We start from the raw sequence: 27088 nt of genomic DNA, 5'->3' as shown, positions 1-27088 counted from the left end.
GTGAGTTAATACAAATAGAAATCAACCCTGCCTGTTCCTTCCACTTGAACTAAAAGCATGTGGCATGGAGTGAACATATGATTATTTCTTGTACACACCATTTAATGTCCCTCCTTCCCTTGGCAGCCATTTCATAAGGCATCACTGCTCTCTGCAAAGCATGTTTTTGGTTTTTACCTGCTGGTTCTAGAAGAGCAATGTGATTTGGTACTTCTCTTAAATTTCTGTTTCTTCATAGAAGAATAAGTTTATTAACTGAAATTAACAATGATAAGACAATTTTTGCTGGTGAAATTAGTGAATCTCGCCTTTCTTTTTCCTGTGTGCTTTAGCATTTTTTAAGAAACTGAATTTACCTTCACAGAAATATACATTTGAGAGCACAATCTGCAGCAGTCATCTCATAGCAATAGAAAATATTATTTTATACTTAAGAATGTAATTATATACAATGTACACACTAACTCAACTGATTAAAAGCTTCACCACCTATCTATCTAATGATGCATCCTAATTTAATTCTATTGTTTGAGATCTATCTTTTGTCTTCATTGCAGAAGCCAAAAATCACAGTATTGTACATAATATCACTGAGGAGGAAATCACACAATTACATGACTTGATGGCAAAGAAATGAAAACAATTTTACAAAGCTGCATTTTCCTAAGCTTAAACAAAAAAAAAATTCAATAAAACCACAAGATTTACTCAGTTTTGTATGGCATGTGTAACATGTTGTGGTATTACTAGTAAATGCAATGTTTAGTACAAGGTGGTATTCCACTTCAGCAGAACATGGTAAAGCTACTTGCAACAGCAATTCAGTCCATAAATAATACTGAACATAAGAAAGAGGAGTACAATATTTAGTGATTTCTCAGGTCCTCAGTGAGATTATAATATTCCTAAAACAGCACTATTTAAATGATAGTTTATCTCAGGAACTGACAATTAACTGCTCAACACATTCTCTCTACAGTATTTGTGCCCCAAAGCAGTTAAATATCTAAGACAGGAATTATTAAATATTGGCACAGCTCTAGTGATTGCATTTCTTAGCAAAAGAACATGTACAGTCTATTCACTAACTGACACAAGCAGTGACTCCCCATTATTACTGTCCAAGCTTTTGGGGAGTTTTTTTGTATTTGAAGGCCTATAAAAAAAAATTTGTGAGCTTACTGTAATTGGCAAATATTTCAAGTGCTGTCATACCACTCCTCAAACAAAGGAATCCAACCTCCATTTCTCAGTACCTAATTGCCTGCATCTCTCCTACAGTAAACTTCTTAGTTTATTATAATACTAGAAGAATTAAAACTCTTGATGGGATGGCTACCAAGTTTCTATTAAGCAAACTAAATTAGCAGTAAGTGAGGCTAACAAACTGTTCATTTTTTTCCCATTTTAGCAAATAGTAGATATGTTACCAAACAGCAGCAACTAGGAAGAACAGATAAGGTGGTGTAAGTTTATCCCAAATAATTTAAAGCCCATCATCAAGCTATCTACATGTACTGATGTTTCTTCCATCCTAAAGACACAGCTGTTCTTTACCTTTCTGCCCTGTGCTACATTTTTATAATCCTACAGTGACCTTCACTGTTGGCTCGTTCAGATTTGTCATCTGACAGCCAGAATGGCTGACAGAACACAGGGCCAGTGTAACACCACTGTGGGATGCTGAAGGGGTTTTGGTTAGTCATTGTAAGATTATGAATAAAGTGTGCCAAAGGGATTAGCCATCATAATAAGCTCAGACTGTGTCTACCTGAAGACTGCACACACTGAGAACTGCAAATAAACACAGGTTTGAGGCTGCAAATCTCCCTTCCTCTGGACTCCCATTATTACCTCAGTCATGTCATCTGGACAAGTTCCAGTGAAACTCCTATTGTTTTGGATAACTTTTCCAGCCTAAAGTGCCAAGTTTCTTGAAGGACTAGTGAAACTCTTTCCAAAGCAAACTTTATTAGCCCTAATCATGATAAGTTTAATCAGTCCTGGAACTATATGGCATTTTACTTCATCACATACTATAAGTTCACTGTATCTGACCACATCAAATAAGCCTTTCTTACTCAGACAAATCACTTACTCACAGGAGCTTCCATTTAAAAGTGGACTAAGCCAGAAAAACAGATGTATGAGGAGTGATTTTACAAGATTTAAAAAGTAATGGCATTCTTCTCTATACTTTCCTACTTAATCTCACAGCTAGTGCTTTTCAGTGCTAGAAATATTTAACACCTCCAAATCACTCAGAAAATTTGAAACTCCTGGCATTCACCTAAATCAGACTGAAAATTACTTTTCTTCAATATATGTTTTTCTTAGGTTTTAGTTGTGTTCTTATTTGCAGGATGCTGCTATTCTTCAGTATGAAAAGCACACCCATTGAAGACTTCATCCTTAACAATATGCAGTAGCCTAAGGAAATTTTGTCATGGGAGCCAGTAACAGAATCCAAGCTTCTTTGTCTCTATTGAGATCCCTTTGATCTGAAAAACTTCTTGAAGTTGAAAATCATAAAGCTGGTAAGAAGGGCAGTGGCACATCTATTTGATATAAAAAATGCTACCCAGGTGAAATCTGTAACAGAGCAAATTCAGCAAATGCAGCAAATTCAATACACTCAGAGCAGGTGGCAGCTGAAAGATTCCCCACACAAAATGGTTTCTGATGTCTAGATATCTTTTTGACAGTATTTGCTACATTTTCTGCTTATTAGTAGTTGCCAATTGGCTTAAGTGTGAAAACTGGTTTTAATATGTTTCCACTTAGTTAAACATAACTCTGGCATTCTCGGTATGTATGTCAATTTGTCCCTGGAATATGAGTGACCTAAAGCACCTTTTCTCCAGCCTAGCACAGCTGAGATACCTTGTTACTGTTGATGGATTAGTTGTGGCTTGCTTAGGCAAGAAGGTTTTATTTCTTTCCCCACCTTTTTCTCAGGACTCCAGCAGAGATCTTACACAATATATGCTTAGACCATCATTAATGTTTAGACATCTCCAGAGCATATCTTAGCATGGACTTTGTCCAGTGAGAGGAAAAATGTGCATTTATGTAAAGCAGTGTGAGATTTGCAATGTTATGCACAGTAGAAGGTTCTGCTTATCACCCTATTTCATAGTGTTGACCTAATTTATTTTGCACGGACTCAAATAGCCTGGCAAATGTGGAGTCTGCAGTTCTGTGGAAACCAGGCATACCAAATTGAATACTTACACTGCTAACACTATTCTCAGACAGTCTCTTTAAAAATTATCAATAGCATGAAGATGCCTCCCTGTTATTTATCCATTAATTTACTTTCTTCAGAACAAACTTGTTTCCCAGGACCATCAGAATGTTCTACCTAAATCCAGAAGAAAACTGAGCTGCACGCACTGATGCTGGCAGTACTTGGAGCAAGCTGTGAAACAGAAAATCAGTTAAAATAATAGTGCTTACCCCGTTCTGTGTCATAGAGGTACACAAACTTTTCCCACTTATAGTAAGTTAAGAGGCTGAGGATGGCTCCTTTCAATGCTGGGCGCATCTGGATGACAAACTGCACATCTGCATCCGTGGGGAAGCTCGGCGTGATGAAGGACGTGTGAAGGGCTCCACAGAACGACGTCAGGGTGTTCATGGACATCTGGTCATAGAATCCAAAGATGGCATAAACTCCTCTGGAAAACTGTGAACAGACTGAGAAACACAGGCAAGGGTGTTAAAATCTGAAATATAATTAATATGATCAAACTTTCAAACTATATTTGAGGTAAGCATTCTAACCATTCTGAAATTATTCTGTATCATGCAGCAGGTAAGAGTGAAATAATGAGATAATATATACTAATTTCAGTGTAGCAATAAATTGCACCAACTTTGTAGCATTTAAACTGGCTTGAAACATTTATTTTTCGTTGTGTTTTGTCCTGTGTTGCTACAATTCACTGATCTCTCTTTATTCTTTAAAAATTAACATGGGATTACATTACCTGTCTGCAAAACACCTTTCCTTCCTTGAGTAGCACCTTGAGAGCTCTGTGAGGAGCTACATGACAAATGTTAGACCTGCCTAAAAGTCAGAATGTTAAGGTGTATTTTTTCCTGGTATCCAAACTTGATTCAGATCTGATTCAATGAAATCTAGGTGTTTTATTCCTTTATAGTCCACAACTCTGAAATCTCTGTATGGTCTTTTTCAGTAAGAAATTATGATGTCTTTTTAACAGTGTGTTAAAATCTTTCAGAAGCAATAAAATCTGTGACTTACTATATGACAACACAAATGAGGAGCACATATTATTGCTTCATGGGACTAAAGCTGATATCCCTTAAGCTGAAGGCTCTTAGCCATTAACCATTCTGCTGTCCTGAGGAACTCATCTTGTACCAGAAAGAAAATAAAAATGCAGACAAAGATGATTTTTTTTTCACATGTACTTATCTGGGAAAACACTTCATTATTTCCCATCCTTTACAGAGATTGAACAATGACCATTTTGTACAAAAATGAAAATAATTCAATTTGTAAACATGGTCAGTTTTATGGGCATTGCAGGAAAAATAATGTTGTTGTTGCTCAGCTCTGTAGGAAAAGCACAAAATTCTTGTGACCCTGGGTTCTTTCCATGGAGGGTGTCTGCATCACAGAGAGTGAGGGAGCCTGATCTGTGAGGTGCTGGGGCTCTGGATCATAAAAAGACTGTACAACTGCAATACAATACAGCACAGCAGCACTGCTAACCATACCACTGCTGAACAGGGATCAGCAAGGCACATTTGTAATAAAAAAAGGTTTCCCAGAAAAATGTTAATCCATTAACAATTAGCATCAATAATTTTACTCCTCAAAAACTGGATTTAACAACAATTTACAACCAGCCCCATTGTCTTGGGGTGATTTTATGGTGATACTCTATTCCTTATTCATCTGCTTTATGCCCAGAAAAGGTTTCTGTGGATTCACAATGAGCCAGGGGCAGGGCTGGAGTCTGGGAACCCCAGGGTGGAATCCAGGGGGTTCAAACACTGGGGTGTGCTTGGGACACCAGGGACCAGGATGTGACATTGCTCCTGCTGTTGGATCAGTTGTGGCTTGCTTGGACAAGAAGTTTCTTTTTTTTCACTTCCCACCCTTTTCTCTGGACTCCAGCAGAGACCCTTCAGCTCTTTGGTGGTCGATTTCTTTTTTTGGTTTGGTTTGGGTTTTTGTTTTGGGGGAGGGAGGGTGTGTGTGGAGTTTTTTTTTTGGTTGCTGCTGTGGTGGGGTTTTAAGGTTTTTTAGGTTTGCTTTTAAGGTTTTTTTTAGGTTTGGTTTTGAGAGTTTTTTTCACTTTCACCCACTGGTATCTCATTGGTAAACTCCCTCCTCCCTAGAGGAAGTGCTAATTCCAGGGCATTTTCTCTTAAAATTTGTCTCTAAACCAAGACATCCATTAAACATTTCTGCAAAAACGCTGCATATTTAACTTTGCAAAAAGCCAAGTAATTACCAGTAAGACATGTCTTCTACACTGAAATGTACAGCATTGCTACTTCTGAAATACCATCACATTTTCCACCATAAATGCTACCATTCAGAATCACTAAAAATTGTTAAAGTAATTTTAAAAAGGATTCTCCACAATATCAGCTCATTGACACAGCATCACAGAGAACATCTAAAATCAGCAGTCAGGTGTGAAATTTTGATTTTCTTCCTGGAGCTCTAGATGCAAAAACTAGAAATGCTGTTAAGGAATTTCTTTAAGTATTTAAGTCACTGTAACAGGACATGACCAGCTGTGGATACCTGCAGCAAATAACAGCTGGTGAGACAGAGAAAGGAAATAAGAGCTGGTAATTTCTGAAAGGAAAGTTTGCAGAGGTTCTCATTCACAGAAAAGATACAAAAGAAATTATAATACAGTACAAATTTTTTCCCAGAGGCATGACTGAGGAAATAAATACACTGCTATAAAAGGCATTTTGTTAAACTATATGCCAGCAGGATACAAAGCAGAAAAGCTACCATAAAAAATTATCTGCTGAAGTAACAAATAAAAAGCATTAACTTACAGGTGGAAAAAAAGGGAAAAATAAAAATTACATTAGAAAGTCTGGCAATTTCCTAATAATTTAAATGGTGTGTAAACCCCCTAATTCCATGGGAATAATCAATGAAGTGGGATTAATGAGCTGAGTGCCCTCACATACACTGAGCCTATAGTTCACAAATCATGCTTCTTTTACATTTATATTAATGGCATAGTTTTTATGTAGATTCTGTACTGCAGACAAAAGTAAATTTTCCAGGAATCATCACTTCTTGCAATGTAAACACATTCTCAAAGATCACTTGATCTTAAAAACTGAGAATATTCCAAACAGTTCTGGATTCACCCATCATTTATTATCAGGCCTAAGACTCAGGAATACTTGTGAACTGCAACTCACCTGAATTAAGTACATTTTCATAGCAGATTGTGCTCATTTATGCAAAGAGCCCATCTGCAATTGGTGAGCAAGCAGAGAATAAAAAACAGTCTGTGAATAATCTGACTAAGCAGGACCTTCTCCAACCTTCTCCTAGAGCTGCTGCTGGCATGGAGGTGAATTCTGATTTGGTCCTCTCAGTATTTGTAATTCTGTTTCCTACTGGAGGACCACCAAGAATATCTTCTAACAAATGCAATTGCCTGCCCACTCTTATTTCTTCAGGTTTGTATTGACAGCAGATTTTAAAGATTAACCCTTTGATAAACTGTCTTCTATTAGTAGCTTATTATTCCTGACTATCTATTCTGCATGCACTGTTAAGATGCCAATTTAGTTTTACCAGCCTATTTAAAGGCAAATAAACCTTTGTTTTTATAAGGAAAAGCTAAAAGGTGAATTATTTTGGTCCTCAGTGTTTATTTGCATTTATGAACTCATGGTTTTGTTAAAATTTTATGGCATTAGGTCTTCCACTCAGTTTGTGACCTAATCTCCTCTGTGATCAGAAAACCCTATAGAATATCTATGAACCCACAGTCATATTGTTACTTGTTTTCCAAACACAAATGTGTAATTAAATTAATTTTAATTACACTATTATTCTAACATCACTGAGCTACAAGAAAAAATTTTAAAAGGCTAAGCCTTATTCTTAAGCTCTTTTTACAAACTACTTTCTACTGACAATCAGAACAATTGTCTGTTTGAGTAAGAATTTTGGTATTTTTTCCTTAATTAATCACAGTTGATTTATAGGGGTTTTTTTCCTATTTGAAAAAAACACATGATCAAACACATACTTTGGCTGTTAAAGAGATTATTTTGACTAGTCCTCATTCCTCAAGAAAAAATATTTTTTTTTGCTGAGCTATGAAACTGCTTTGATGTGGATGCACATCTGTTTCCAAGGACAGCACATAACCAAGTTGCTTTATAACTTGATCTGAAAAAGATTCAATGTCCACAAATGAGGGAGAGAGGTCCTGAGCAGTAATTATCCAATGGAAGATCATGATAAGCCATTATTTTGGCATTAGGTGCAGGGTGAGTATTTATTATTGGAGATTTAACACTGGACTTGTTCTCAGAGTGAGCTGCCACATGCCATCGTGTCCAGGAGAGGAAGTGATGGTATGACAGAATCTGTGAATTCTCAATTTCAAGAGAAGATATGAAACTTTCAGGTCATGACAGACTGGTGTTTCCTGCCAAGGAAGGAAAATGCTCAGAGGCAGAGTGATAACAGAGGTAAGCAGAATTTACTTAAAAAAAAAGAAAACACAAAACAAAAACCAACCCCTCCCACCAAACCAATAAACCCCTCCAAAAAAACCAAAAAACAAACTCTAAAAAAACCCAAGCTCCAAAACCAACCACACAAAATGCAACTACTGAAGCCAAATAAATAGAAATCTTAGTTTCCATACTGAATAGCAGCTGAGCCATCCTAAGAATCAGTATAATCCAATGAACCCAGACATCTGTTTTACTTGTATTTCCATCCTCCCTCCAGCCAAATCAGGCCCACCACTGAAACTTGCTAAGATTAACCAGATAGGTCTTTTTTTGCACTCAGATCCCAGGAAGGCTGCAGGCCAGAATCTCAAAAGATGCCCCACTTCACACAAGTTAATAAATGTTTTATGTCTTTTTAAAATTTATTTTTGCTTTCTAACGGTATTTAGTTTTTTATTTTATTTGTGTTTTAGTGACTGTGAGTATTCCTGACACAACAAGGTTGTATAAGACCTGACATTTCTACTGTCTATTGCCTAGAAGCTAAAGTCAAAACTCCTCTGACACCTTTTTTTTTTTTTTTTTTTTTTTTTTTTACTTCCAGTTCTTACTATAAACAACTGAAGTGTTACTAGGAACATTTATAAGTAGGTTTGGATTTTGTTTGTTTAAAGAAAAGATGTATGAAGCTAACAAAAGAGATATGTTAATGGTGGACTGTAATAGATGCTTTTCCACTGGATGATATCATTAATGACTGAATTGTAGAAGCCAGCAGGATCCTCCCAGGTGTGGCATCCAGGGCACTTGGACTGGACACAACAGCCTGAGAGTTTTGGAGTCAGGGGCTGGAGGCTACAATACCTCAGACACTATTCCTCCTTCATTAGTCTTTTCATGAGCAAGTAATTTCCCCTTGGCCCATATCAATTTCTTCTGAAGCAGGTGACAGAATTCCCGTGTCACAGGGCAGTGCCAGCTGTTCCAGTGACACTCCCAGAGCTCCGTGGGAGGGAAGGAGCAGCAGCTCCATCTCCCTGACATTACTGCCTGCTGCTCACACCAGCTCCTCAGTGTGTGTTCTGGGTATTCCTCAGCTGTGAAATTATTTTATTCCCTCCACTTTCTTCTGCCAATTGTCTTGGATTCCAGACAACTCTCACTGCCAGCTCCAGCCAACAGACTAATAGGACTACTTTATAATGGAATAATATGCAGCCTATCTCAGAGCAGTTGCCATTTTCTGGGGCTCCATCCTGACCTCGTTGTTGTAATAAAGCAAGGGTTACCATTAACATTACCTCTTACAGTAAGAATACAGGCTAACTTAGAGACAGACAATGCCTCTACTGCTTTCTTTTGCTTTCATTTTAATACACAGAATGAAAAGCAACAACTCTCTCTACCTTGAGCCCTGAGGAGATCAGCACAGCAGTGCCCCTGAATGCAGAATGAGCTACTTTCAGGGGGCTCCAGGCAATCAGACTGGAGAGCTTCCTTTAAAGACAAGCCCATCATATTAAAAATTTAAACTGAAGTGAACTGCATTTACCTACAGCCAATAAAACCATCTTTTACATTTTAATTAAGACACTGAATTCTGTCATGAAGAAAATATTGTTTAAAATTCAGGTGAGAAAAGATGCATTTCTGAAAGCAGCTATTCCTGGAATAGTTAACAGTGAAAACTCCTGAGGGCAGGAGGAAACCAAGGAAGCTACCACTTGAAATTGGATACAAATCTTCCTGAGATATTGGCTATAACATGACTTCGCGTCCTACCTAGAAAAAATACGCCCTCACAAACAAAAAAAATATCCCCTGAAAACAAAAAATTCCAACCTAAAATCTCAGAGCAGAGCACAAAATAAAACCGTAATTTACACTTGCTAATTCACTTATGGCATCAGTTTTCTCAATGATGAAATTCCAATGTTTTATCTAGTTCTTCTTATAAAGAACTACTCAGCTTGATTCGTTCTATCTAATGTCTTCTAATATACACACTTACTTCAGTTTGCATTTCTTTTTAGGAGAGCAAATAAAATAAAAACAGCATGTTCAGGCAGCAGGAGGGGGGATATTATTAAATTGCAAATGAAAGGCATAAGGATTAATCCATTCATATTTTACAAACCATTTACTGCAAAGTAATTCAAAACACATGTTCAGATCCAAGCATCCTTGAACACTCTGGTCATGATCCTGTTCAAGATTTCTTTGGTCACCATTTCACAACTCCATCACAAAGTGTTAAAGGGTCTTTATTCCTTATCTGCTTTTCAAGATGACTTTGAAAACCCTGATCACAATTACAGTTCCTTTGTACTGAGTGCTGTACAAACCCATCACCACAACCTTGGTATCTTTCAGTGTGCCCAATTATTATGACATACTTGACTCATTAAACTTTACACAGTTTGGTTTTTATATGCACGACTGTGGTCAAATAAAACCCTAATAATGTACATGAATTTCTTGTGTGCAGGATCTTCTCTTCACACTGAAATGTTTGTGTGAATTTTATGGGTGCATGAAAAATGCCAGCTTGCAATGACAAAAACAAGCCACTTAGGCTGCAATGGTGTTAAGTGGGAACATCAGCAGCACCATGCCTCATACATGCCACAATAAGGGTACTTGTCCATCAGCACAGCTGCAGTAAGACAAATGTAAACCAGAATAAAAACCTCTCTGGCCCCAACTGCCAATCTGATATATACGTGAATTAAAGCTTTGGTATTTAAAAATCTAGCTAATATGTTTAAAATGCAAATAAAAAGGTTCATCTTGAGTACCAAACTGTAAGACAGGCTGAACATAACCTTGATTTTACTGAGAAAGCTGTGCATAACTTTCTGAAAACTGCTTTAGTCTGAGAAGTACCTGAGAAGGCACTGCATGTAGCCTGAGCAGCTTGGAACAGGCAGTGCTATTTGTATTGTTATTTTCTACTCACTTTCATTTAGCTCCCAAGCTACTTCCAAACTTAAGATGGTGTGGAGTCTGAACTACCTCTGTTTTCAGGTTACTAGCCACCAAGCTAAGAAAACAAAAACAAATACCTTTTCTTTCCTGTAAAGTCAGGTTAAAACTTAAGCACAAAATGAGTCTTTTGTCCCACAAATCAACCAAATTATAATGCATGGTTTTAATGATAAAAAAAATTTAAAAGGAAAAGGAAAATTTAAAAAAATCACTTGCTATTCAGAATCTCTGTAATTATGACACATTACTGATGGTGGAAGAAACCCAGGAGTCAATCCAGCCATTTTCCAGGAAATGTCAACCTCTTCTCAGGACCAAAATATGAACTATGAAAGGATTTTGTTTACCTGGGACCTCTTTTACATAGTGATTTGAAAAAAATATATATCATTGATTCTGAGTACTATTAGAACATTCCTTTTGAAAGGCTGTGAGTCAGATAATCATGACTCATTTTGAGGTATAAAGCATTGGAGTTTGAAAGAAATAAAACAGGGGTTTAAGCTTAAAATGGATTAAAGGTGAGAGAATATATATATGTGTCATAAAAATCAACTGATTTTTTTTGGGAGACGATTTAAAAAAACATGTTAGGTACTTAAGGACTATACTTAGGTATGTGCTGATTAGAATACTACATTGTCCTGCTTGTGTCTTTACAAGATGGAGTTCAAGCTCTCAGACCAGGCACCACAGATACAGCCAAGCTTTCTATTCTTAAACCCATCCTGGTAATTCACGATCTTCTACTGTTAACAGAACAATTTTCATCCTGATCCCACCATCCCCACAAGCTGCCCACAAAAAGCACTTCTTTTAAAGGAAAGACATCACATACCACGCAGTTTTAAACAAAGAGGTTTTAGAAAGAAGACTTTGTAACACTGCTGTAGGAGTCAAATTTAAATGCTGTGGATTTATGTTATTTGTGACCTCTTCTGCTTTCTGCCTATGGCGATCTTAACAACAAAGCAGATGCTTGCAGGAGAAGCATAAGAGGCTTCTCCTGGCAGACAGTGAACTCAGTGCTGGAGAGAAATGGAAAGGTATTGGTAGCTGCCTTTCACACCTGCTGAAAAGCTTCTGCTCAGCTACTCCAGGACAAGCAATGCCTTGCCAACAGCAGCAGTATGTGCAATGGCAACACAGCTCCAGACTGCAGCTCCACCATCCTGAATGCTTAAGATTTATGGCACGGGCCTCCCTCAGGTTCAGAGAGTGTCAGAGACTTAATGAGTGGATGTAAAGCAGTTCACTGAGCTCTGCCCTTGGCGAGTGCTTTCGCCAATCCCGTGCACACAACCACACACTCCCTCTCCATGGACCGTGGGAGATGAGCTAACACCTGTGTGAGGGGTCCAGAGGACCTGTCAAAGCTTCCAGCAGGAGAGCCTAAATATATTCACAGCAAACAATGATCATTTGTGCTCTTCTCATCCAATATCCAACTCCCGCTTCGTGACTAATCTCTGCAGAAACACAGACACTGTGCATGCAACACAAATATCTAACACTCACTCAAGTGAAATAACTTGTTTCCATCTGTTGCACCATTTGAAATGCTTTTAATTTAATATCTATGTCATGCCTCCTCGCTCTGATCACTTTGGATTGTAACTGTATCTCTTATTTTCTGAAGCAATTTTTCTAAAAATGTTGGTGGGAAGAAAATAAGAAAACCCCTGTTCTTTCAAAAATTGTCCAGTTATAACACACTAGTAAATTTCATAGCCATTTATTTACAAGCAGACAATAGATTCTAATAATATGCATATTCTAATAAACACAGTAACACAAATGTTTCTGTAAGTGTATTCAGAGTAATAAGAGTTCCACAAGCCATTAAGCACTCTGCCTTGGAACAAAGACATGTTCAGAAAAATATGAACTTGACGAGGTGTGGTAGACCACGGGGTACCCACTTCACTATTGTTACTTTCTTCAGAGACATGTATCTTAACAATACTTTAAACCCAGGCTAAAGGAAAGCAAGAGCTTTGTGGCACGAAGAATAAAATAATTCATACCTATGAAAAAAGAGCAGCATTTTGTAGCTGCAGATGTTAGGCAGAACGTAGGGCTGAATCAAGGAGCAGCAGTTGAAGGCAATGCTGTGCCTCAGAGCCACAAATCAGCAGCTGAGCTCTCCAGCACCCCAGTACTCTGAAGGGATTTCTTATATCACTGGAACATCTCAGTGTGGAAGAAATAAAAAGGCGGAGGCATATTATTAAATGTATGCTTGTTCAGCAGATCCTTCTCTAAGTGATTTCAGAAGTTGACTTCATTCTGGGCCACTGTGGTGAGAGGCAATAAATCAAAACAAGGCTCTGGCAGTGTGATGAAAGATGAGCTGAGTCTGCTGAGGTGGTGCCATTTATAGGCCTGTGGGGATATATTACAGAGGATGAGATAGAAAAGGCATAGAGGCCAACATACCTGAAACACTGAGCTGGGTAAAATTCACCAGGAGGTGAAGGTCACAATTAAGGTTGTTCAAGGAGAACGGGGATGTGAATGCCAGAACAGCAGCTGTGCAAGCGGCCTCCAGCTCTGGAGGGATTCCAGTTGGCTCCATGATTGCACAGTGCTGGCTGACAGACAGCCCAGTTTACCCAAAGCCACAGTCCCTCACACTTTCCTAGAGGCTCTGCAATGGGATCCCAGTCACTGTAAGTACATCTTGGACCAGTGGACTGGATTTCACATTTCTGTATCTCCTCTCCTGTTCTACTCAAAGTTCATGGAGCTATGCAGTTGTCACCCTCGTGTTCCACTGCTTCAGTCTATCAGTCTGAGAGGTTTCAGACCAGTTAATGCAGAAACAGAAACAGGATATCTGTGAAAACTGGCTTCAGGAGCCAGAGAAATTATTTGAAGATGCTCCTTAGGGGCCCAATAAAGCACTCATCAGTACCACAGGAGAAGTTCACGTGGAATTCAGTGAAAGCTAGATTAGAACTGAGAGACCTATTTACACTGAAAGTGCAAACTACAGAAATGCCACATCAACATCCCAACTGCCCTTACAAAAGCATCCTCCCATCTATTTTTGTTGATATTATTTGTATCTGCCTTAGCCCCCAGAGTTCTTCTTGCTATCAGCCTTCTGGACCTTCATGATCACATCTGACAGTAATTCACAGACCAGTACATTCAGCTAAGCCAGTGCCTTATTTACACGGAACAAGAAGAATATTATTCTTTATGAATTATGCATAATCACTATTTATCAAGCTGGGTTAATTGGCACATAACAAAAGAGTTGTCTGGTGCACAGCTGAATAATGTGGAAGCCAAAATTGATGGAAATGGTACAGCAAAAGCCTGATTGCAAAAGAAAAGTCACATTGCTACATGTTAATTCTTAAGTGATTGCTGCCCTTTCAGAGGGGGAAGGGGAGGCCAAGAGAGACAGACCTAGTTTGGAATTATTTGTTAATCTCAGAGGGTTTGGACACAAGGTCATAGCTTTAAATACTGGTTTAAAGTCTGCTCTCAGCCACCTGCACAGTGAAATGTTAAAACAGTGCATATGCATTTTTTGTGCTCCACAAGATGCTGCTACATTCATAAGCAGAGAACAATCCCATTAATCATCAGCAGCAGCATGAGACTGTGGTCTGCAGGGGTATGAGTGATGCTGATAGAGAAGTGGGGCTCTTCCCACATCTTCACTGACAGAAAAGAGCTAACTGCCTCATATCAAGGCCAGACTAGCAGCCCCTTGGTTCTAAGACCAAGAGAACCTAGAAGTCCTCATCAGAACACTGATGTGTCATGAGACAGTGGTAGTGTGGTGCAGCACTTCATTTTCTCTAGAACCTGAAGAACCACAGCTTGGTTACTTGCTCAACATGCACAGAAGGTTTTATTTAATGTCCTACATCCCAAAGCTGTGTGTGCACCAATTTAAGAACATGCTTGGGTGTCCTGATGGACAGACAGAGACTGAAGCATGTGTCAGCCCAAGACACTGAATCAGAGCTGAGGGTCAAATTACCATGGTGCTCACTCTGGTGGGTCCCTTCCACCAGGCATTACAATCTGATGTCAGGTGATTTAATCTGATTTACACCATTACATTCCACACTTCCTTGGTCTCTTCTCTACTAAACTTAGTAAAATCTCTCTTTGCAGTAAAACACCTGCAAATCCATGCCTTCAAAGTACAGCCCTTCCTTCCCTCTTCCTCTCTCTCTCACTTACTAGGAGAGTTAACAGAAAATAAGAAGACTCCTGTAACTTCCACTCCTATGACTTAGGAACTCTTTTATTCACAAACATCATGCAGGCCAGTGAATCTTCCTGTGATCTTACCATGTTTGTGGTCTCATCAGCATGAACAGAAATGGATGTAGAACCACAGATATTTTTTAAAAATCTGGATTACATTATTCTGTTACAGCTCCTCCCTACTGGAAATATGATTAGCAAATATTAGCTTTCTTCTGAAAATATTCTGACACTTTATTAGAAGCATCTCTCTGGCTTTTTACAAGAATCACTAAACCTGCTAACAACTTGCTTGTATACACCAATAAATTCCAAGTGTCCTGCAAAACTACTGAGTAAACTTTGAGGGAGAGGAAAATGAAGCAGGGGGAAGTCTGAAACAACAATATTGCTCCAACACCATCCAAACCTTTTCTGGTTTTGGGAACAAGAACACTAATCCTTATGGCAGAAAGTAAATATGAATTTCTAAATAGCAATACTCTGTGGATCCTTCCCTCAGTTTTAGACACACATCTCTCAATCAGTCTTTGACAAATCATTTGGAATTATCCTATTTAGGGAACATTTTTTCAGCCAAGGAACAAGCAGATGAGTCTCACCACTGTCTGAAATACAACTGTGCCACACCCAAATCAGTACAGAGTTGGGAGAAACAGTCTCAAAAGGGCAGTGTGCATCTTTAGGACAGTAGGTCTGATATCCAATTTGCCAAAGAGCTCAACTGCAGCACTATGGATGACAGACAGTAATAAATTTCTCTGCCTTAAGGCAATTTCCCACAGGGCTGTACCATTCCTCAAGCTCTGCAGTGAGCTGCAGGATGAGCTCTTTCCAGAAGAACATCATCACCCTGAAGGGCTGCCCCCACTGCTGCTTATCCCTTGTTTGCAGCACCACCTGCTCTGGGAGGTCAACATGGGACAAAACTGTGCTAAGGACAGGAAGAATCTTAGAGAGAGATGAGACTGGAGAGAGTCCCTGCCAGCTCTGGTGCCATGATCAGGCTCTGGAGAGAGTCCCTGCCAGCTCTGGGTGCCATCACCAGGCTCTGGAAAGAGTCCCTGCCAGCTTTGGGTGCCATGACCAGGCTCTGGAGAGAGTCCCTGCCAGCTCTGGGTGCCATCACCAGGCTCTGGAGAGTCCCTGCCAGCTCTGGGTGCCATCACCAGGCTCTGGAGAGTCCCTGCCAGCTCTGGTGCCATGACCAGGCTCTGGAGAGTCCCTGCCAGCTCTGGGTGCCATGACCAGGCACTGGAGAGTCCCTGCCAGCTCTGGGTGCCATGACCAGGCTCTGGAGAGTCACTGCCAGCTCTGGGAGCCATGACCAGGCACTGGAGAGTCCCTGCCAGCTCTGGGAGCCATAACCAGGCTCTGGAGAGTCCCTGCCAGCTCTGGGAGCCATAACCAGGCACTGGAGAGTCCCTGCCAGCTCTGGGAGCCATAACCAGGCTCTGGAGAGTCCCTGCCAGCTCTGGGTGCCATGACCAGGCTCTGGAGAGTCCCTGCCAGCTCTGGTGCCATGACCAGGCTCTGGAGAGTCCCTGCCAGCTCTGGGTGCCATGACCAGGCTCTGGAGAGAGTCCCTGCCAGCTCTGGGTGCCATGACCAGGCTCTGGAGAGAGTCACTGCCAGCTCTGGGTGCCATGACCAGGCTCTGGAGAGTCACTGCCAGTTCTGGATGCCATGACCAGGCTCTGGAGAGTCCCTGCCAGCTCTGGGTGCCATGACCAGGCTCTGGAGAGAGTCCCTGCCAGCTCTGGGAGCCATGACCAGGCTCTGGAGAGTCCCTGCCAGCTCTGGGAGCCATGACCAGGCTCTGGAGTCTGGGCAGCTCTTACTCACAGCAGGCACAGACACAGTGGTGGGAGGAACCATTTCATGAACTCAATGAACTCGATTAATTTTTCAGCTGCCTTTCAAAAAAGCTTTTAAAAAATCAGCTTGCCATGCACAACAGAACAGGAACTGATATGTGACTACAGTTAGAGATTGTAAATAATGCCTTACTTTAATTCAAATGTACTCATGTCCTACCAAACAAAAACTCACTAAATTTCTGGTTTACTAATTTCTTATAAAGTAACTCACAATATCTTCCAGTTTTTACAGAATAATGATTCTGAATTTTAACCTGAAAATTTCACTGCCAATTTCAAAGTAAATTTAAAATATTTGTTTCCTGTTAAAACCCATGTAATAGTCAAGAGAAGCATTCACATCATTTAGCAAAAAGCAGCTCATCACAAAGGCTCCAAACCTGGAAACCTCTCTTTCTCTGCATCACACACTAATGCATCCCATGTAATTCTATACTGCCTAAGCAGCAGACAACAGAAAGGGCTATGATAATGTGCCCTTGTATTTGATTAAACTGATGCATTGTAGGAACTGATGTTAGGCTACTGCTACTGAATTTTATACTCTGATAATCAAACCAACTCCCTGACAGAGTCAAGCTTTTTAAAGTGTCCCATCAACAGACTACTTTTGGACTTGAAAATTTTGTAGGCCTTGAATAGATTTATTTGTTGAACTCAGGTAATAAAGCTTTTCAGATAGATTAATGGACTAAGTAAAGTATCTCTCCAGACTATACTAGGAGGCTTGAGAGACCTCATTTTCTAAGAAATGTCAGCTATAGGCAGAGAAGACTTCTTTGTACTCTGATTTTCTCCATGTATTTTCCATTTGCACGAGGGAGTCCAAGCCCTCCTTCCCATTGGCAATGTTATCAGTGAGACAATACCTTTCTATAACAAAAATAGCACAGAAACTTGCATAAGAAAAATGAATTTGATAACAATAGAACGACTTTCTCATAATAATTTAATAAGTTGAAGACAGGAAGATTTAAATCCTCTAGAAGAGCTGCATAAAAGGGATTGATGAATTCATCAGCTCTTCCAAGCTTCCCAAAGAAGCCCAGACAGTATTTCTTACCTCCTGTTCTACAGATATCACCTATAAAAGAAAAGCAGGCATTCAAGTCCCTCTATTATTCTGTTCTTTGCCTCTGGGGCTAAACTCACTGTTGGATCTGCTGTAAGTAAATGTGACACGTTTAAACATATTCTGATTTGCTTCCAATCTTTCTCATTAGAATAATACACTTGTAACACCCTTTCTGGTTAGGATCCTGGTTCTGAAGTTACTGTATGGACACATAGCAAGCTACTGATCTTTATGGTTTTCCACTAAATCATGAAAAGTCTTCAAAAACATGCCAGAAATGCAAACACAGACTATCATTAGTTTTAGTTAAGCACTGACAATATATTCTAGCATTTCAAAAAGTTCTGAGACCTACCGAAACCCTATCAAACATACTAAATGAACTCCATGGATTGAAAAATCATGGATTGAAAAATCATGGACTATAAAATTTTTTAAAATGGATTTAGCAGTATACTTTTACATACAGTACTTTCTCTTTTCTTGTTATTAGATAAATAAAAAGACAAATTGCTGGGACTAACAAACATAAGCATGTAATCCTGTAACAAGTCAGCAATTGCTGCCACTTACAGAAATGAGAGAAAAAAGAAAAAGAATAAAAGAATGTTTTTTCCCCCCTGGTTGACTGCCATGTTGGTGCTATGAGTAAAGACAGCAGGAAATTATTTTACACATAGTATATATAATTCATAAATTTACTTTGTCTGTTAAGCACAGAACCTTTGGGATTTTATTGTTTTAATCTATGTTTGATAACATTTCATTCCCTCAAAATTATCAGGTCATACAAGGATTCAGTGGTACCCAGCTGATAGGAGCCTCCTCTTCAGTCTGGAGGAATCAAAACAAAATTACACTGAGTCTTCCCTCTTACTTTGTTAAGGTACTATAGGAACACAGAGATTGACAGTAACAGGATAATTTAGTAGCCATGAATATATGGGCTAAACACTAGTGCCAAATTAGTTAATTTCTGTTCGTTAGAAAAAAAACCCTTTCCCTTTCATAAAATCTACCCATGATACAGTGACTGAAAATCTTTCTAGACAGCACTAGCAAACACACCAAGAAGTGTCCCCTAGAAAAGAGTATTTTTAAGCCATTCACATCTTAGAAAGAAGTGCAATTTAACTCTTGGTTGCAGATCCTTTTCCAAACTGCAGCTTCCCTTCACATACTTGGTCCTATTCTTCCTCTCTCAACACCAAACCCATTCTCAAATAAAACCTATCCTGCTATCACACAATTAATGTTGAATAAAAACATAAGAAGGAGAGTATTACTGCAAATAAAACAAACCATGGAAATGTCACAATAAAAATATTTTCTCTTAGCAAAAAGATGGTTCAAACAAATGTAAATAAATCCAGTATCTAGGATTTTCATTTCTTCAGCTAAGCAGAATAAATGTGTTGGGTGAAGCCAGTAAGTGAAACTAATCATGCTCTACAGAGCTGTTGCCTTCTGACAAGGGACACTCTGAAGTCTCCAGAACTGTTGTATCTACAGAGTCCATTCAAACTTCCCAAATGAGGTGAATCCAAAGCACAGTCAGCTAATTAGAGCCAACAATGTGGGAAATGCAAGATAATTAAATTCTACTCCTAAAATATTTATTTCTGAATAACAGTTTTGGAGACTAGGGGGAAGCAAGTGACAAATTAATCTCACTCTGGAAAACTTAACTCATCTTTGTGAGACTGTCCTCAGGAATGGAGCAATAATATGGTGTTGCTATTAAGAAACAGCACTGATCACAGTACTATTACAAAAAGATGCTGCTGCAACACATAATTTTAAAATCTGTGTTCTTGATATCAGCAGATATTGTCTGCACAAGCAGAAGATGTACATTTAGTCCATGACACAAATGCAGCAAAAAATAATAAAACGAAGTTTGCATCAAAAGAAAAATATAAATAAAACTCAAGAGTTCTAAAAAATAAGACTTGTCAAACACAAGAGGAAGGTTCTTCCTCTAAAACAGCATAATCAGATTTTTTGTGTTAAAAATGTAATTGCTGCCCAAGACCAGAAAAAAATACCTGAATGGATTACTCTGGAAGGATAACTCAGGTGAAGAACTTGGCCTTGTGGTTAACTAGATCGGAAAAATAGCCAGTTGTTTAAGCTAAGCAAGCCTACATGTTCTCATTCTTCTGAAAGACAACACAACTCACCCCAACTGACATCTAACAGAGATTACACAGATTGCCTCTTGCAATGGATATTGCTACCACACAGAACAAAGCTGGGGCCAGAATTAGATATCCACAGCTGTTTTATACAGCTGAGCAGACTGTTGAAAGGCAAATTTGGACATTAGGGTGTTCAGTTTCAACATCCAAGTTCTCCACAAGGTGTTAACGCCCTTATGGACAAGAGCACAGAACACTGAAGAATACTAAATAAGGTGCTTTAGCTACAAGCCCTATACAAGCAACTTCTCAAATGACATTATCACCCTTTCTTATTTCTTTCTCTGCCATTCTTTTCTCAAGAGCTCAGATAGCCATCACAGGTAACCTTTATTACCACAGTTGATCTTGTGTCCTTAAAACTCAAGCAGGACAGAAGCAGTCATATTGCTGCTCCACAGAAGAATCAGACAATTCTGCTAAGGGAAGGACACCTTTCCTCAGGATTCACAGGAAATAATCTTTATGCTAAAGTGAACTGTAGAAATGTCACAGTTTTCTATAATTAAAAAAAGAAAAAGAAAAAAGGAGAGATTCATCACTGTACCTTTCTTCACCCTCAAGCTATCCTTTCTGCCGAGGAAGCCAGAAAGGCAAAGGTATCTAGCAAAAATACCTGCTTATCACCCCTCCAGCTGGCTTTGTGAGTGACTTGACAGTGCAGCTGAACAGTCAAACTCACATCCAGGCTTTAATTAGAGGTAAGGGGAGCACCTACTGTTTGCATTTACAGTCTGTCTGGTTCATGAGCAGCAGGAGCAAGTTCAGCCATCACAACTGCTCAGCTTGTGCTGCTCTGATGCATCGTTCCAGCAGGGGAACAATTAAGCAGACCCATTCACAGCTGAAGAGACCACTAAATTTTGCCAAGTGCAGTCACTAGTGTTTTATCCTTGCTACTGTATCTTGTCAGCCACTGCACCACACAAATATCAACAGAATCCATCTCTCAGCTGACAGCATGGGCGTGGGGGTGTCTATTCTCCCATGAACACATAGGATATTTATTCTGCTAACTCATCCACTTATACAGAGATTGACCATATCCCGTCTCATAAGAGGAGATTAAATTCTTGGAGAAAGAATTTAAGAATAAAACATCATCAATTAAAGTGGTGGTATTAGAACAGCTTCACTGCAGAGACTGAGACAAAGGAAAAGCAAGCAAAAGAAGCAGACAGATAAAAAATGGCTTGCTAGGATGTGAAAAGCCAATGACAAGAGACACTCAAACAAAGCTTTTTCTCGGTTACAAATTTTACAGATAAAAAAAAAAAAAATCCCAGACTATGAAGGAAAAGAAAGAACAAGAGAAAATATTATTTTCTTGTTTGGGAAATTGGTGGTTCATGCTGTGAAAAACCTGGAATTATGGTAAAAAATATTCCACTTGAAAGCTATCACAAGTAATGCAAGCTGCTGAAGAATACGACCCATTGGCAAATGAACAACTCACAAATTCATAGCAAATCTGTAAACACTACTGTCAAGAAGAACTGCTAAATATAATTTTAAAAACCATAGTGACATTGATCTGTTTCCATGAGGCAGAAGTCAATCTACTCCAGCTGGAGTGATATGGACTTAGGTATTTAATGAAACTTTAAATGCAATAGATTTTTAATGAAAAACTTTAAATGCAATTATTTAATAAACTGGATACATTTGCAAACACATTTCAATACAGATCCTAGCATTCCACAGTTACTTCTGTCACCACTGTGTACTATTGAAGTTTGTTCATGCTACCAACTAGTTCAGGTAAATATAGGGAAAGTCTGTTCTCAGGACAGCAGCTGGAGGCAGTGGTGTTACTTCAGATATAAACAAGTAAGAATGAGTAAAACTAAAATAAAAATGCTCTGAGCACTTAAATCTATTTACAGTCATTCATGGCTACAGAGTAAGACAATGGAAATTTTCAAGCACAGTACTTAAAAATCTATGTAATCTTTATTTAATGATCACATTTTTTCAAAACATGAGTCCTTCAAATATACCACAATATATCAGTGAGAGAGCACTTTCTCACATGTGAGAGAGCTTTTATTTCAAGTTTTGGGGTTCTAACTCATTTGAGTTAGAAGAACAGATTGCTCCACAGCCAACAGGCCATCTGCTGACCTTGTCTCCAGCAATTGCATGGCAAAAGACATTGTGATGGAACAGCCCAGGCAACTGGGATACACACCACTGAGTAAGAGACAGAATGAAGAATGGAAAACTTTTGAGGGTAACTGTAGACAAATACAATCACTGCATCAATGCATTTTTTTTTAAATAAAAGAAAGAGAAATATGAAGGTATTTGCTCTGAAGCCAGAAGACTACTACTATATGTTTTGCAAACAGGGCTTGTCTTAAGGTTTTCTTTGATTTTTAAACAAAACTGTGGTAAAAGAGCATATTTAAACAGTCTCTTTTCTATCTGCAACTTCCAATAAGTCCTTTACTCTTTTAATAAAACAAATGTTCCTCACCTCCACAGCAAAAGGTTGCTTAAACCAGTTAGTACTCATTGGAGTTTTGCAGTGTCACCTCATTTCAACATAAACTTGTCAACTGATTATTTCTAACAAAGGTACTTTAATATTTTCAGAGTCTGATGCTCCATTCTGTACTCCTTCAAGTAACTTTTAATACTTTTGAATTAGGGTAAGAAAAGTCAATGCAGACACTGCCTGCAAGGACATATAATTCAGTGTATCATTTCATAACCCAGCTGTCAACAGAGACAACATTTTTATAATCCATGTATTGTATGTGTGCCAGTATGAGATGAATAGTCCTGTAACTATAATCAATACTGTTCATTCAAACAACTGGCAGCAGCATTTCAGACAACTGGCAATTTCATCAGTTTCACTGGGCTGCCCAAAAATAAACAGCTTGAGAAGGATGAATGATCTCTGTGGTTATCTATAAATAATACTAATCTCAGTCATTTGTTTCAGGAGGTTCATCACCGGGAGCTGCAGAAGTCTCATATCAGAGCAGAAAGCATGGCAGCCTTCAAGAAACTAAAGAAATGCTGATGAAATTTACTCTGTTTTTCACTCACACAGTTACTGTATTTACATACAGACTCCACTGAAAGCTGCATGATCCCTCCAGTGCTTTAGCAGTTTCAACTTTGCAGGAAACTCACACAATCTCAAGGACTGTAAATACCTCAAAAATCAAACTGGATTCACAGAAAGCTCCAGTGATCTGAGCAAACCCAGCCTGGGTAGTGACTTACACTAATGTCACTTAAAAGGAAACATGAGCAAGTGTTTGGGGTTTTTAACTACTTCAGTGTGAAACTTGCCCATTCTCAAAAGAGTTATTGAGAGCAAAACAAACCAAACAGCTCCATGTGAGTGAGACTAATGGCAAGGCTGATGGGCGCGAGGTGAACCCAGGCAGACAGGGAACAGAAGGTGCCATTCACAGTCCTGTTCCCTGTCTCTGGGAAGGGAAATAGCTCTTCTTAAAAAAGTTATGTTCCTATCTATAAAAGCAAAGAAAGAACAGAGAACAGAGAAAAAGGAATAAAGACAGCTGACTAAAGGGAAAAACCACATCCCTGCAGAGTACAGATCCCAGAGAAAGCTTCCAAAGCACTGAAGTGAAAAAGATCCAGTTGCTGTGGTCGTAGTGAATCTCTCCCTGGCAATCCTGCAGGGCTGTGGGCAAGTACTGCAACATCACTGCTGCACCTTGGTGGGCCACCAGCCCTGGGCTCAGGCACATACCTCCTGCTCCTGCAGGAAAATCTCCTACCCATCAGGAATTCTTATGAGGTTTTCCATCCTATTTCACTTTAAGAATTACAAGATGCCTGGTGTGTGCTCTAGGGGAAACAGGAAAGATCAGTTCTCCCAAGGACCTAGAGGCTGGCACTCCTTGGCTTCCAGGCAGGATTTGTGGTGCCATGAGCCACCACTGCAGAGAGCTCAATACACCACCAGACTGCAGCAATTCTTTTCTGCAGAGATCATGAATGGGAGCCAAGGCCATCACCTCAGCTCCTTCACATGGAGTGTAATGTTCCAAAGAAACTCCATCAGATGAGCTCTGCAGAAGTGGCCAAGCCCTCTGAACACTGTCTGAACAGGAAGGAACGGCACATCTGTGTGAACCCAGGTAATCAAACTACTGCTGCACCAAGCTTCAAAAGTCACACTCTTCCATCTACACCCAAAATCTCTTTTCAGTCTTAAAGCCTGTTGCTCAGAAAATTTATATCCTGGAAATTAAAATAATCTTCAACTTGTAGCATTGTCCAATTTACAAGCTTATTGCTAGTTTAATGACAATCAGCACGCCCAGCCACACTAAGCCAACACTGCAGTGGGATTTTTTCAGCATAACCAGCAAAAGCAAAAAGATTAATGGCACCAAGCTCCCTGAAAAGAGAAAAGTGACTTATCAGTGGACAAACAGGGGAACCTCACCACCTCCACACCTCTGAGAAATGAGGCAGGCTGTGGCTGTTTTAAAACAAAAGCCTTGATTTTATTGTTAAAGTAAATTGTCTGCAGGACATTAATAAAGAAAAGCCAGCTTTTAAGAATAGGTAAATTTATCAAGCTGCACATCTTTATTGCTTTGATCATCAATATTTTAAAGTTACTATTTTTTATTCTATATTGCCAATAAATCTCTACACACTGTAACTGTAATCATCACAGCACAACATGATCCACTTTGCCTGGTGATTTAGAGTTGGACTCAGTTGCAAAAAATCACCCAAACTAGATTGGAGGATGGCAAAACTGATAAAATAGTCTCTCAGTTTCAGGTAAATGATGAGGTAGCAGCATGCACTGTTATTAAACTGAAGTTCATAATGAGAGCTTAAATGAACAGTCCTAAGTGGACACAGGCCTCTGTAAGGGAGCTGCACTCCTGCAGTTGGCACTAATTGATCCTTTAGCTGGCAGGCTCAGTGGAAAAGGCAGGCAGCAGCAGGAACTGCAGGCCCTTCTCTGTTATGCAGAACAAAGTCACAGTCCTGATTATCCAGGAGGTTTGATCTTAATGCTCTGCACTTCCCCAGCTTCTTTCATCCAGGAATGAGGCAGGCAGGATAGCAGGGGAGACTGTCAAACTACTTTTGTCACACACCCTTTCTGCAGAAGAAGGTCTCCTGTCTTTGGAGTTTTCAGACAGTTTTTCAAGTGTACTCTGAGCACATTCAGTTACAGAGCTGAATTTCTGAGAAACTGAGATGGTTCATATTTCATACACAGCTTCACCCAGGCTTCTTGAAAACACAGTTAATTTTGGTTTTAATCCCCCTATAGAGAATATTGTAAACTGGAATCAACCCAGCATAAAGAAGAAATAGACTGGGCTGATATAATCAGTTTTAGAGACAACATAGTAGAAAGTAGAATTTTTCCAGAAAGATGCCATTTTAAAATTCATGTGGAGATCCTGATTAAGGCAGACTATTCCAGAGGAGCAGATTCTGGAATCAATTAACAAAACAATTCTTATTAACACAGAGAATCTCCAGGCAGTACTAAGAAAGCACAGAATTTTTTCAGAAAAGCCTGCAAGGAAAATATACTTTAATATCAAATTGTATCCTCCAGCGTATGCAATGATTGCCTCAAATCTCAAATGCATCTTATGTGAAACAGGGGCTAGCACTGCAGAACAACACAGTAAGAATTTAAGACAGGAAGTGCAGATAATTTATCTAAATAAAGCTTCCAGGAGAATAACTGATTTATGTTGATGCTGATCCAAGCTGGAACCTGACCAGGATGCAGGAGGTAGCAGCATCACTACCCACAATAGGTTCCCTATTTATGAAAAACAACAGTGTGTTTTTACACGTGAAAATAAATTAAAATGTTAACTTTATGCTTCTGTCAAAAGACTCTGTTCTTCCAGAGTCTGGCTCTTGAATTATCTCTAGAATAACTCAGAAAAAGGTGCAACGTTTTTCAGCCAAGACTATCACTATTCATGCAAGCACATAAGAGACACAAGGAGTTAAATTTCACAGGAGAGTCTATGGTCTTTTATGCCACACAGCTTCTATTCATAAAATTGCAAAATACATAAACTGATGCAGAGAAAAGTAGTGAAAGCATCACAGCTACAAAAAAATATATCTGTAGTTGGGAAAGGGGGGAAAAAAGGGAAATCTGAAAGTAGACTCAGTATAAGTGACTTCTGCTAAAAGCAGGGTCAGCACTTTCTGTTGGAGACTATTTGATTTACACTATTTTGTTTCAATTGAAAAACGAAATCTTTCCTTGGCAGATTCTGCTCTACACAGTCTATTACAGATACTTGTGAGATACCCAGCATCATTTATAAAGGGACACTTATTACTGCTGAACGTGATCATTTTGCTAAATTTCCCAAAGTTCCAGAAGGAAATAACATGCAATGCAACACAAGGATGTATTCAGTCAGTTGCTGAAGTCAAGAGTCTGGACAACCTGCACAGCCCTGGAGGAAAGGTGTGCTACTGATTAAGATGTTCAGGATTTCCCCTGAAGAATCCATTGGTGTCCTGGACCCGTGTTCCCCACTCAGAGCCAGGCACACCCCAGGAGGGATCACTCAGTTTTTAGCCTTTACTGACTTCACAGAACTACTCCAAATCTACTCTGGGGTAAATCACAGATACATGACCCCATCATGTATCTTGACTGCCCCCATTTATTCTAATGGAATACAGATGCTTTTTTTTTCTTTTTTCTTTTTTTTTTTCTGGGTAGAACAATGAAGCACTAAACATTAGGTCCCAGTGGTCACTGCAGATAGGCATAATTAAGTATCACCAATTGCAATTTCTTTTTGTGTTATCTAGAACAAAGTAACTATCAGTAAAGGACATCTGATGCATATGAACTCACATCTTTGAAACAGGACACGGGCAGTTGTGGAAACCTTCACAACATTTACTACTCTCTGCATGTAGTAAAGCTACACTGTCCCATGCTTTAAAGCAGCTTCTGCACCTGGAGTGCCAAACTGGAGTAGTGG

General features: G+C 39.2%; 1 protein-coding gene across 6 annotated transcripts in view; it reads right to left on the bottom strand.

Moving 5' to 3' along the window:
* The window catches only part of GRIA3 (glutamate ionotropic receptor AMPA type subunit 3), a 144515-nt gene that overhangs the window by 106495 nt on the left and 10932 nt on the right, over positions 1 to 27088 (bottom strand). For all 6 annotated transcript variants that reach the window (XR_013776029.1, XR_013776030.1, XR_013776031.1 and 3 more), the window contains exon 3: positions 3460 to 3699. Coding sequence is in view for 3 of the 6 variants with exons in the window: in XM_079318994.1 (XP_079175120.1) it covers positions 3460 to 3699 (240 nt within the window). In the remaining 3 variants the exon portion in view is untranslated. The remainder of the gene's footprint in view (positions 1 to 3459; positions 3700 to 27088) is intronic.

Source organism: Erithacus rubecula, assembly GCF_903797595.1.
Source record: "Erithacus rubecula genome assembly, chromosome: 15".
Classification (NCBI taxonomy): domain Eukaryota; kingdom Metazoa; phylum Chordata; class Aves; order Passeriformes; family Muscicapidae; genus Erithacus; species Erithacus rubecula.
This window is presented reverse-complemented; position numbering and strand designations above follow the sequence as displayed.